Raw genomic sequence first — 13,817 nt, 5'->3', positions numbered from 1 at the left:
CGTATGACTGAGCAATTTGAAAAATGTACCATCCGCTACTTTTCTGATAGCAAATTTATACCACTGATATTCACTGAGTACTTTTATTACATGAACCTTGCCTGTAACGAGTTGGACCTCCTATGCCATACTTTGTGGCATAGTTTCGATAAAATACTGAAACCGTTCCTCTGAGATGTTGGCTCATTTCAAGAAAACAATCCCCCACAATATTACACCACATGCAGCCTCAACTGTTGATTGTGTACAAGATGGATCCAACTTTTCACATCGATTCAAAAATCCAACTCGACCATATAATGTATCGGCTGAAATCAAGACCCTCGAGACAAAAACTGCTGCTTGCCATTCTGGTCTGACTTCTGACATCAACAATGCTCTTCTACAGAAACTGCAACATATATTTTAGCTTTTTTATTTTAATTTATCTCTCTAAAACTTGGGGATTGTTGTGTATGAAGATACCAGTAGGTCAGCTATTTCTGAAAAAAAAAAAAAAAATGGCCTGCGTAGCATCAACAGCCATCAAATTTCAAAGTCTTTAACCCCCTTACGGACCTATTTTGACTGTCCTTTAAACTAAATCTTTACAGTAAAAATATTTAACTTTAAATATAATTAATGGATGCATTTCCAAACCTGCTGACAATGCATTTTGTGTAGAAATGACCCTGCCCTCCCCTTCCTTTTATGACACCATGTTCATCACAATGAGAAGCAGCTTTCCCTTTTTCTGCACCAAGGATTAGACCACTAATCGCCGGTGAATCACACTTCCTAAAGCAAGTGAATATGTCTGACTCCTCTTCTGGGTTATTTAGCTGGATCTTGTTTGCTAACATGTGTCTGGAGTTCAAGCAAATATTAACCCAGCTGTATGGTTCAAATCCCCTTCCATTATAGTACCCCATAATAATCAGCCTTTTTAATTCACACTGAGAGGCTGTTATTTAATCTTGCACTACTGTCACTTTAATTATTTACAATGAAATTACTGGAAAGTTGTGTATCTGCTTGCTTGGAAAAACTCCTCCTCTATGTTTAAGTAACATGGAACCGGATTATATTTCCTTTGTCGTTATGAGTTTGTTTGAATTAATGTTAATGTTAAGCTATTTGACGTTTGATATTTTCAGATGCGTGTGGTGCTAAATATTTTTTCGCAGTAAAATATTTTGTTGTGAAGCACAGTTAACATTTTAGGAGCAGGGTAGCTGATTTTATCCTCTGTCTTTCTATTCGGTACAATCACCTAAACAACAAAGCTAAGTACAAATTATTCAAAATGAAGTAGGCCACATTATGCATGATCACCTTTATTTTCCCTCTAAAGTTATTCATTTATTAAAGGGCAATACTGAATATTGATCTCTGTGCTCCTCTTTTGTTTTTGTTTTGCCTTTTTTTTAGTTTAGTGGATTTTATTGTGTTGTTGTGTTCTGTCATTGTTATCCCGATTTTTTTCAGAGCAAGTTGGTTAATAGCATGTTTCCAATTTCCAGTATTTTCTCGTTAGTATTTAAAATGTAATTTCTCCCTAGTCTCCCTCAGTAGGTGGCGGTATGCACCTTAAAGCTGCTTGCGATCCGCCATAATAGAAAAGAAGAAGAAGAAGAAGTAGTAGTCTCCCTCAGTTGAATCTAGCCTGTTCTCTGTATTGCTGGATCCACCTGTTAGGTTCTTCTGTAAGTCCTCTGTCAGCAGACATCAGTTCTATCGTGACCCGTTTGTGTAAGTTCGTCTTTTTCATTCTAATGCAGTCAACATCCTGTCTACATCCTGTTGGTGTTGGGTCTTCCAAAACCAAAATGAAAAACGGTGAATTTCCAGAAGAATAAAGTATGTTCCATCATGTGCATTATTATTGGTAAAGTGCACACATGGATATGCCAGATATCGATGTGTACCTTAAATCAAAGTGGATTTAAGGTACAGGCTCCAAGGCAGAATAAACTCCAAGTCAATGCTTTTACAAAGTTGCATGTGTAGTATTAGTGCTTACTAATGGTCACTCTGAAACCATATTTAAAGAAAAAAAGCTCTGAACAGACCTGCTAACGAGCCATTCATTTGATTCAGGTGTGTTGAAGCAGGGATTCATCTGAAAGTTGCAGGATGGCAGCTCTCAAGGACTGGACGTGAGCACCCCTGAAATAACCTAGTGGTTTTGACAGTGTGGGAAGACACCCAAGTGCTAGAAAATAAAATAAGCACTCCCATAGCTTGTCAGCAGAGGGAAGCAAGAAGTGATCTAATGTAAGCTGCTCTTACTTTGAATTTTATTAAATACAGTGGTAAATGCTATGGCACCCCAAATCACCATTGCAGAAAGTTCACACTGAACCTCAAGCAACTTGAATTATGTGCCTGTCCACTCTTCTTCCAGGCTCTGGGACCTTGATTCGTAATTGAAATGCAAAGCATTCACCTGAAAAGACAAATCGATGGCCCATTCCTTTTTCTCACTGGACCAGGTAAGACGTTTGTGACATTGTTTCTGGTTTTGAAGTGGCTTAACTGAGGAATTGTTCTGGCCCGTCTTCTGGATGTAGTCCACCTTTCATGTGTTGTATAGGATTTGCTTCACAATACTTCTAAGGCTTGTTGTCCCCCCTTATTTCTACCACACTTTATTTTCTGCTCTGCTTTCTACCAATACGCCTGCATGCATACAGCAGTCTGCAGCCTTTCTATGGCTCACAACTTGCATGTATCCATTAATTTTTCAGGCTAACATGACTAGAACTCTCTATCTCTTTATTAGTCTTATGTAATGTTTGATTTTCTGAAAAAACAAAACAAATATATATATATATATATATATATATATATATATATATATATATATATATATATATATATATATATATATATTTCCCTTAAACATGATCAGAGATAAATGCTTGAATTCTAACATTTGTAACAGTATAATGTGTATAAGGTGCATTTCCTGAAATAAATTAACTTTTTGATTATGTTTAAAAGTACTGAGATGCACTTGCATAGGGAAATGGGAATGGTTTAAAGTGGTAGTGTGAGATAATTTAGGCAGACTTGTGTTTTAGTATCCCCCCCCCCCATGAGGGCTCCATTAAACCCTCCCGCTTTTAGAGGCAGAGGTTTCAAATTGTGGGCTACGGTGACAGCTCACCCACCTAACAAAGTCCGAATCTCGACAGAAATCCAAACAAGCAACTTTTTTTTTTTTTTTTTAATCGCTGTCCGTGGTGGTCAGTTTACACTTTACGCATAGATTTCTCATGATCTTGCTGCTGCGGTGGAATAGGAGGGTCCACGGTGCGGTGTGGAGTGGAAGAGAAGGCGGTGAGTCAGTGGTACAGCAATCGAGGGCAGGGCGGTACAAGGGAAGAAGACGCAGCCTTGGAGCGCGCCGCGCATACGGAAGGGAGCCGCTAACTGACAGCCGGAGAGGAACGGAGCGCCCCGCTCGGCTCACTGGCGGAGAGGAGCACTCTAATCTCCCCTCCTCACACCCGTCTTGTCAAAGGCTTCTCTGTGATCCAACTGGCGCAAATGGGCTACGGGAGGCTCTATCCACCAGCGGGTTTGGCATAAAACCTTTTCCGACGCGTAAACAAGTAGGAGAAGGGGGGGGAAAGAGGACACGGCTGCTTTACGACTTCATCCAAATTCACTTAAAATAAACGCACTCCAACTTGGTCAACCTTCTCAACTCTCCTCTTACGAAGTGGACGGACAAAACATATATATATATATATATTGGAGTAGAGAAAAAAAAAGATACTGTGCTCCTACTCTTGGGATCATTTGTATGTTTCTTCGTTTATTTTCATCGCAATCTTGATGCATATGGGAAGCAGGTAAAAGAAAAAAAAAATGATTGCAGCCTTCAAATAAAACACGTGTGTTACCCTATTGAGATGGAGTTATGAACGGACGCTGAGGAAACTCCGGGGAGGAATTTAAATCTCATTTTGGTGCGCAATTTGTGCGGCTGAAGAACTTACAATCCTTATTAGTATTTTCTTCATTTTTTTCTCCCCTTTTTCCCATGGAGTAGGCTTGAATACCAGGTATTGACTTTGACAGGTACATATTAATGTGAAAGAAAAATAATAATAAAATAAAGTGGGTTTATTCTCTGACGCCCGGAAAGAGGAAAGACGGATCTGATGCGCACCTTCTCCGTGGGATGGTAAATGACCGATGGGGAATCATGAATAGCTCTTCTGAACTCGAAGATGGAACTCGGCATAAAAACCAGGTATGTATGAATGTATCTGTGTTTGCGCCTCCCTGTGCCCTGTTTCCGAGGAGTGGTGCATCTGCTTGGTGCAATGTTACCACGCTGGATTCGGTGGTGGATTTGCCTCACGGGCGAATCTCTGCACCGTGGAGACGTTGTTACAGGACATAGCTGCAGATGAGCTTCTGCTCTTGTCACACTGTCTAAAGCCTCCCGCATTGTCATGCAACCAATAAATCCCGTTTAGCGGGAATGTTAACGTTTACATAGAAACTGGTACATTTTGGAAGTAGTAAAAAAAAATCATCATCACTGTGGGCGATAACTGTTTGCGCATCTTGGCTGCGTCTTCGGCATACTTCATCTTCATGTAGCGCTCAGGGCTGTACGCATGTACGTTGATGTCTGGAAATCCTCCGAAACTTGGCATACGGACGCCTTCTTGATTTGAACACCCCTCCTGAGCCGTTTAGGCTGTCTCCCCGCTCGGATGAATTGAGACAGAAGCGGACGTGCGTTGTGTTACAGTCAGGCAAGCTCACTTTGGGGAATAGTCAATGTGTTTTCACAAGGTCAGTGGAGGGTTATTGACAGCCCATAAGGGAGAGGAGCTCCCTTGGAGCGCGGAATCGGATTTCGGGGCACTATTAGAGCTCGCCGCCTCTGCCAACCCAGGGCAGCAAAAACACCGTGAGCCTATTTGTCCTCCCCTAATTAGAATGAGGACAGGTTGTTATGCTTGATGAATGCATTAAAAGGAGGAGAGCATTTGCTACACCCTTCCGAGTTTCAAAATGAACTTTTAATTGTTATTGCATGATATGGAGAAAGAAGGGAATAAGACATTTTCAAGGTTTTGGGACCATTTTCGGTGCCAAAGCTAAATCAGATCTCAAAACAAGTAAAGCTCCTATCCCGTGAGGGGAAACCTGCCAATGGCACATATCCTCTAGGCTGAGCCAGCCTGAGGCACAAGCAAACTATGCTGCTGCTTTCAGCGCATAGACCAGCAGGGGGGCCCCAAGGTGTGTTGAACTGTCACACTGTTAACTATTCAAGTAGATCCTGTGAAATATTGCCGTTAACTTGAATGACAACCTAAAATGTTATTACATAGAATGCATGAAATTTACTCAAGATCAATTTAAAATATTTTAATACAGAAATTTGATAGCCTGCTAACCTCTACACACAAACAGTGGGACTGCTGTTTTGACACACTAGGAGGATTAGCTACTGAAAGGCTATGGCTAAAGAAGCTAGCGCTTAAGGACTTTAATGGAAAGTTGAGTGGAAGTAAATGGTATGGTAGAGAACAAATGGACAAATAATGGGTTACATCACTGTGTGTGTCCTGAACATGTATGAGAATCAGTTTTTGAATCGAATTTCTAAAATAACTCTTCCATGATGTTGTTTTTAACATACTGGCACCCGTAGATCTCAAAATGTTTGCAGTAGAGATGCACCTTTCTTGGAAAGCTCTGATTAGCAGACTACAATTTTTAATATTTGTGACTTCTTTTTTAGGAACTACAAAAAGATAGTATTCTGGACCACTTAGTCAGAGTGGTTAGTATTTATATTGGGGGAAAAGAGATGGGAGTTGTAGTAAAACAGGATATTGCTACTTTAAAAGTGAGAAAATTATGAATTTTACATTTTAGGATGTTTGTAGCATCTGTTTTAGCAAATTTATGATTTGCTCAGCGAGCAGTGCTACACCACAATTTCTGTAGATGTTCCTTAACAAATACAAACCCTTATCCTAACTCTAAAGGTGTTAAATGATAGAAATTTACCAAAAATAGCTAACTTTCAGTCTTCACTCTGTATCAACTTCCAGAGCGAAGAATGTTATGATCTTGTAATGGTGGGTTTCCTGATGGCTGGGAGTCCAATTTTTGACTGTTGAGGGGTTAAGTCATGATGAACTGGTTATGCATTGGTGCTGTGGTGGGAGCATATGGATCATAGCCAAGTAGAGGAGTCGTGATTATTAAAATCAGTTAGGCTTCGTTTGTCAAACCTCACAGTTGTCAGACGTTCATGCAACCCCTTTTTATTTCCTACAAACAGCCCATCTAAAAACAAAAGAAACGTGAATACAAACCTGGGCTGAAGACATAATGAATGGAAAATAATATGTGATGAGTAATGTGCCATTTTGCTTTCTGTGTTTAGTTGTGGGAGCTGGGGGGATGGGGGGGGGGATCTGAATAACTCATTGATGCTTGCGGGGAAGGTTAGAGAATGACAAGACAACAAATACCTTCCATAAGCTTAATGCTCGCTGCGGCAGACGGCATCAGGAGGGACGTAGGATGAGATGAGAAGCTCACAATGCTCCCCTCCATTCCTCTCCTCCTCCCCACATCAATCTGTCTTTCTTCCCCTGCCGTTATTTTGCCATCACACACAGCCGCACGCAAAACTCTTTCTCACTGCAAACATGTATGATCCCCTCGCCGTCTCTGTAATCTTGAGTGCTTACACCAACTCTTTATCTCTACGCTCGTGCTTCTGACAAGTCATTTCAGAAGGAGTGGGGAGTGGTCAGGCAGTGGAGATCTCTTAGAGGTGAGATGACTGAATGTGGCAAGATCTTTTTGCCATGTCAGGCTGCACATCATGAATGTGCAAGGCCTCAGTTTTGTAAGCGGAGGACAGCAGATGTAGTAGTATTGAGATTTAAATACAATCAGCCTTGAAATCTAATTTACTGTATGAAACCTAACATGGATTTTCCGATATGCTCTTACCTTAATGTATTATAAGTGAACTCCAGGGCAAAACATCCATATTAAGCATTATTGATGGAAAAAGAAACGAGGTTTGCGTTTGCTTCCATTGCACCACTAAAAGATGAACTGTGCGATTATACTACAACGCTGGATGATGGGTTGCTGTTTTGTATTTATTTACTAGGGCTCCTCTATAAAGACACCAGCATGGGAATTGATGGCTTGAACAGTTTAATTTGTTTCACACGCAGTGTATATGGCTCTACACCATGTTTATCTGTGTGATTTCTCCTATTTACTGAACATGGCCTGTGCTTTCAGACACACAGCCAGTATAACTGAGAAGGCAGTGAGGCCCAGTGGGGTTGCCCCTCTCGGACTGGAGGCAATCAATATCTCTCTGAGATCACCAAAGTTTCCAGAGCAGTGAAAGGACTCTGTAGAGAGAGTTGGAGAGAGAGGAAAAAAAGCAAAACACAGATGGCAGCTGTGCCTTGGCCACTCAGAAAACTCAGAAAACACAAAATTTGTGGGTTTATGCTGTCCAAGCTTCCCTGGTAGAAGCCTGAACCAACACGAACAGATCAAAGTAATCAATAGATCAATATGTTGGAAAACCACCAAATGCTTAGCCGACCACATTTATTGGCACCCCTGTTGAAGACATTTGAAAAGTTTTCATATTCCCCTGGGATGGTGGTGATATAATCTCAGTTAGATTTTCAAAAGAGAAAAATAACTGTTTAATTTCAATACATTGAGTGGAAAAAATAAAAAATCACCTGTGGCATAATTTTTTTTTGCCCCTTCTGTCAATATTTCTGCAACTGTCTTTGGCAATGAAACAGAACCTGGTCTTCTCTGAAAACGTTCTAGAAGGTCGAGGCGAGTCAAATCGAACCATTGCTAGAGAAGTCACGATTGTCTATTTGCACTATGACTTTGTGTTTGCACTACACATCATTACCATGCACGCACAATCATTTGAAAAGTCCTGACATGAACTAAGAGGCTGAAGTCCACCCACCACTGATGGATGTAAGTAGTAGATGGATGGATGGAGAGGGGGATCGTTTCATTTGTCCCCAGAGGAAAATCGGTCTGCAGACTGGTGATCAGGCATTTGCATGATAAAACGGCTACATGCAAACACCAACATTATACAATAACATTAACAGCAAAGTAGTTTGATCCCTCAGTAATTTATGCTATCTTTTCCTAAGAAAAAAAAAATACCCTGGTTCTTGAGAATACAGGCTAATAGGCTACAAGACGATTGTAGAGCAAGTGTGACGCACAATGCAAAGACGGCTGCTGATGCTGCTGCTGCACAGAGTGTGGGTGCACACAGAGGGGAGTATCATACCATCCTTCAGTGTCTGTCTGTATACTGGAACGATGTTGATCAGCAGAATCTGATAGCATGCTGTGAATGACGTGTAACAGGTTTGCTTGTGTTTAAAAGCATGAAGTATATTTGAACAGGCTGGCTGCATCAGAACCGTTCGTGAGGGGAAATCTGCAATGCTCCAAGGTGTAAGACATGCCCCATTTGTTCTGCAACCCCTGCTGCCTGATCTGAAAGCACACAAGACTTGTGATCTCACCCGATCATCTGGTATGATGTGACAGGACGAACTGATCTGTATCAGTGGTTTACTGATTGACCATTTAGGATCATAGTTCTGCAATAATATGCAAATTTTGGGGTAGTTAAAATTTTCCCTTAACATGTGTCACTTTATTCTGACTATTCTTTTACTAAAGTTCAAATGTGAGTATATTTTCTCAAATGAGAGGACAGATGAGGTGGACCTTTAGTCTCATCTGACCTAATCATGTGTTTTCATTTCTGTACAACAGAGTAGATTTTTAAAAAATGTAAATAAAAAAACAAACAAACAAAAAAATCCTTACATAAAAATGTTACATTATAGGGATTCCTAGAGACCTTAATTTAAAGACTGGTGATTTTTGCTAAAAAAAACAATTTTTTCTCAAATTTTAAATGGCCATTTCTACATTTTTCACAGTAGTGACAAAAGAGGATTCTCTTTACACTTCTTTGCAGGGCTGAGAATAGAAAAAAAAACAAAAAAAACAAAAAAAAAAAACGTCTGGCTCCGTAAAATGAAAGATTTACCTCCGGAAGATGGGAAACAAAGCTATTATAAGCACACAACCCTTTGCTATCGCAAGTGTATCAGAACGAGACTCTGCAGCGACCCAATTAGAAATGATATCAGGGTCGGATGTCCCTGCCAGGATTTATCTGTCTGCAGTAACTCAGTTAAACACACACCCACATGTGGTGGCACAGACCATTCGCACTTCGACAATGTCATAAAGTGCCGTTTTGTTGGGACCTTTGCCATCACAAATCATCACAGAGGGAGGTCTTTAGTGTCAACTGTCAACATGATGGATTACTGCTGTAAAGCTGTGTATTTTAAGCCAAAACTCAATCCTTTTAACACATTAGTCAACGAGTTCTATGGGCTAAATGCATTTTAACGGTGTCTAAAGGCTGGCAGTGGAGGAAAAGGGAAACAAAGACGAATTAATTGCAGTAGCGCTCCATCATCAACTCTTGAGCCTTCAAATGCAGAGTACTCAAGACATGCTGTCATCACACAAGTCAAAATGCCTTCTACTCCCTAGAATCTGGATTTGAAAAACCTCTTAAGGGTTGAAGCACATTTTTAACCAAAAACATCATAACGCAGCCAGATTTCTTTGACTTTAAACCAATTAATGCAGTGTCCTTTAAACCACTGGTCGTGTTTTCTTGGAAGCAAATGCAAGTAATTGCAACACCAAACAAATACTATTGGTGGGTGACATGCACCAATAGTATTGAGCTTTATAATCTCCAGCACAATTTAAATATGAGAAGGTTCACAAGAGCCTTAAGGTTTATTGATAAGACTACAGACTAACAGAACCAAGCTATGAGTAAATGTCGGCTGATTTTTAGGTTTGACTGAAGAGTTTGACATATTGTGGCAAATGAATGTAAAATCTGCTTAAGACAACAGAGCTCAAGAGTGAAATAACAAATCGCTTGAGAGCCCCGAATCCTTTGACTGTTCCGATTTAAAGCTTTTGTGTAAGACAGAAAAAAGAAAAACCCTGACAGTTCTGCTCAGCAGCTGTCACTTAGTCACATTTGACAAACGTATCAGAGGCTGGCATGGCCGACCAAAAAACTGCTCACTATATCTGCCATCTATCCATCTGTCTCTCTATCTCTGTGTCTCCACCTGTTTATCTTCCTATTCCTTATTATGGAAGCTTGTATGATGCCTTGAAAATGTGTCCATATCCTAAAATCTTGCCACATGTTGACCACAATGAGGAATAATTTTGCAGTGGAAGTTAAATGACTTTACAACAACTGTAAATGTAAAATGTGTTGCAGGCGTTTGAGATGAACCTTTTTACTGTCATATCGCCCAAAAATCCATTGTTGAAAGCCCAAGTTTGCCACAAGCCATGAAGGGGTCACAATCATTTTGGGTGGGTGGTTTAGGAGGTATGAATGCACTCCTCCCTTTTCTGATTTGTTCTTGTTAAAAAATGTTGAACTAATGCAAAAACAGAAATTCATAATTATGTACTACTTTGTGTTGATGTAATGTAATCCTATTGGAAGACATTTAAATGTGTTACTTTATCATGACAAAATCCGAAAAAATTAGAGGTATGAATTCTTTTGCAGGGCACCAATGCTTTTAAAGCTCCTTCAAGAATTAATGGCTATCAAAACAAGGTCAATTTTGGGAAAAGAAAGTGATTTTATTGCTCTTAATGGATGAGTTAATTAAGAACATGCATGCAGAGTCAGCAAACGACAGCCGAGATCAGAAAAGATGGACATTAATTGTACATAAGTACCTTTTTTTTTTTTTTTAACTACCCTTCCAGTTTATGGAATCAAAAGATGCCAGCTTAAGCCGTCACTTGCCACAGCTTGTTAAAAAGCCTTCCGAAAATTACAGTTAATAAGATGACGCGTGCAAAGTGAAAATTGCTACCTTTATGTTATGATTTTGATTAATTGTACAACTATAATAATCATAATTAGAACACTCCTCTGACTTGTAGAGTAATGATATGACATTTAGATTTGTACAAGCACATTTCATACGCTTCTGTTTGCGAGGAAGGGTTTTTAACACTGGAAGGTTGTCACGGCGCGGTGTGTGTATTAGATGTCTGCAATCTGTTTTTTTTTTGTTTTGTTTTTTTAGGGTGCCCTTGTCAAACTAATGCACTTGGTGATCCGGCCAGAGGTGAAAGAGGATGTGGACTGTAGCAAAAACAGAGCAAAGAGACTGGTTCACTGAGTCTGTGATTTCCCTTTGGGGGGGAGGGGTCATGCCATGGCAGCAGTGCAGCCTTTAACAACCTCAGCATCAGTCTTCCCTGCCCGGTGCCGGGTGGCACCAAGAAAACGTATGATAGGACATTTTCAACCTTTACGAGGGCTTCGTTCTTTTGTCCTTCTCACTTTTCATTTGTGTGTGTGTGTAGACTTTCATGCCCAGTCAAAGCCTACGACAAGAAACTGGCAAATGTTCTGGAAAAAAAAGAAGAGCACACAGCGTTATAAGCGTTAGTGTTTGTATTTTCTGCATGTGTATATATTTATGTATACTCGTGGGCTGTGTGTTTTCGATTGGCACAACTAAACTTAACGCTTCAGTTATAGTGTACGTTGACGAGTACAGGTGGGTCAAAATATCTGATTATCACCAAGGAGTAAATGTATTCAAAAAGTTTATAAAAAAAAGTTTAAGCTATTTTTCTACAGCTAAACATGGTAGTGGGCCACTTTTGACCCGCAAGACAACACGAGGGTTAATAATTGGTCAGGAAACGCTTAGTTTTTCTTATAAAATCAAGCTTTTAGACAGAAGATATTGGTCATCACATTTTCCTTTGACAAACAAGCTGAGCAATTTTTTCATCATACTAATCTTTATTAATACAATCTTGTCATTAACACATTTAAGCTGAACCTAGCACTTTTGCAGCAATGCACATTTGAAACACCACTCCATCATTATGACTCTTCATTGCACTTATCAATGTGTCTTATAACCACATTTCGTAATTTATTGACCCTCTACATCAAATGAACAGCAAGGAAATAATGTAAGAGACGACACTAATTTCATGCCTATGATAATTGCTCTGACTAAAAAGTGGCTAACGATATTACTACAGTGAGAAAATTACCTGTAAAGAGAGAAAATACTAAGAGAAAAACTAAGGTGATCAACACAGCTGTGAAAGGTGACTAATCCCTTGAGAGGAAAACAACAAAGCATTTAGAGAAAGAAGTTATTGAACCAGAACCATCTGAGTGTGCAGGAAGAAGCAGGATGACACTGAGACAGAGATAGTGGAGGAGAGAAACCATGAGCAACAACCCAAAGAAAAAACTGTTTACTTGGTAGAGATGATTAAAAAAAACAAGGATAAAAGATGAATCCTTAACTATTTTGGGGGGACATGGTAGCCTGATGCTGCTTTATCAATAACATAGTTATCTTTTATTTCAATGTAAATTGTTATAAAAATCACTGACTAAAGTATTATGGTTCATATCCTTGAAATAGTTCTATGCTTTTAAAAGTCTCATGTTCAAGGTCTGACGACTACAATTGTGTAAATCCTTCAAGCTTCAAAGTAAATATTTTATGTGGTCTAAGTGGCATTCCATAAGCTATGAAAAAACTGTTCAAATTTAGTTTCCAGAAAACATTTTATAGAGTTTCAAGAGAGCTTTCCTTCAAAGTAAAATAGTTGTCATTCTCACTTGATGTAGGATTTAAATCACTCCAAGGTTCCACTTTATTTATTTTTTTCTTTTAATAATATGCCAGATGTTTTCTGCAGCACTTCAGCTGTTTAGTCCCTTAAATCATTTTTTGTGTTTTTCCTGCTGCTGTCCTGCTGCAGTGAGAGCAGAATGAAGGCCTTGCCGAGGCTAAAGACATCATTTTATCAGCAGCTTGGATTGGTGCAAAATCTCATTAATGATGCCCTCGCATATGTGTAAGCATTATGCAGTTCGGCTGTATACATTCCCAGCAGATACAATATGATTTTATTGCATCATATTGCATTACATCTTGTCTACAAATTAATTTTTTTTGTAAAACCAGCAGGACAGACTGCTCAGACCACAAAATAAAGGATTCTAAGTTATGTAGCTTATCACACAGTGTATATTATTATTATTATTATATTTGGAATAAATCATGAAGCTTTACATTATTTCTACTTCTGGGACTATATTTGATTGGAGGTTGTCCTGGGCTCTTTGTTTACCATTTGTATTATATTTTTCTTCAATTTGATGTCAAATATCCTCCCTGCAGCCACAGCCAGGGATTTTGACTAAAGTCCAGTGGATATTAAACTTCAAAATAATATGTACAAGTATAGTCTTCAAGCATTAAGTTGCTTGGAGATGGTCTTATAGGCATTACCTTTAACATGCTTGTCTGTAATCTATTTTTTTCCGATGTCCCGGGACAATTCTCCTTCACTTCCTGTGTTCCATGCTCATTGTCACCATGTTACCAAACAGCACATTGACTCCTTGTCACCCTTTTAAAAAACTGAATTTTGAGGACAAATATCTTGCTATTTAGAAGATGAACCTTAGTTTAACATGTCCCAATTGTCAAATTACTTTCATTTTTTTCTAAGGGTACTATTATTTTTGTCCAGGTTTGTTTTACTGGTTTACATTTTTAAAATGATCATCTAATTTCAATTGGTTATTTTTTCCAGTAAAGTTTCACTTATTTCTCTCAGGTTCAGGTTGT

General features: G+C 39.2%; 1 protein-coding gene across 3 annotated transcripts in view; it reads left to right on the top strand.

Moving 5' to 3' along the window:
- The first annotated feature begins 1,344 nt into the window (after positions 1-1,344).
- Positions 1,345-13,817, top strand: part of fibcd1b (fibrinogen C domain containing 1b) — a 147,239-nt gene continuing 134,766 nt past the window's right edge. For 2 of the 3 annotated variants that reach the window (XM_014972861.2, XM_014972847.2), the window contains exons 1-3: positions 1,345-1,731; positions 2,080-2,256; positions 2,387-2,474. In XM_014972861.2, coding sequence (XP_014828347.1) covers positions 2,445-2,474 — 30 coding nt within the window. In that variant the 5' untranslated portion in view covers positions 1,345-1,731; positions 2,080-2,256; positions 2,387-2,444. Of the gene's footprint in view, positions 1,732-2,079; positions 2,257-2,386; positions 2,475-3,017; positions 4,247-13,817 lie in introns of those variants that run through there. The other variant, XM_014972856.2, reaches the window with a different exon arrangement.

The sequence above is a fragment of the Poecilia mexicana genome, unplaced genomic scaffold (assembly GCF_051168715.1).
Source record: "Poecilia mexicana isolate PSO_F unplaced genomic scaffold, ASM5116871v1 scaffold_12, whole genome shotgun sequence".
In the NCBI taxonomy this organism is placed as follows: domain Eukaryota; kingdom Metazoa; phylum Chordata; class Actinopteri; order Cyprinodontiformes; family Poeciliidae; genus Poecilia; species Poecilia mexicana.
This window is presented reverse-complemented; position numbering and strand designations above follow the sequence as displayed.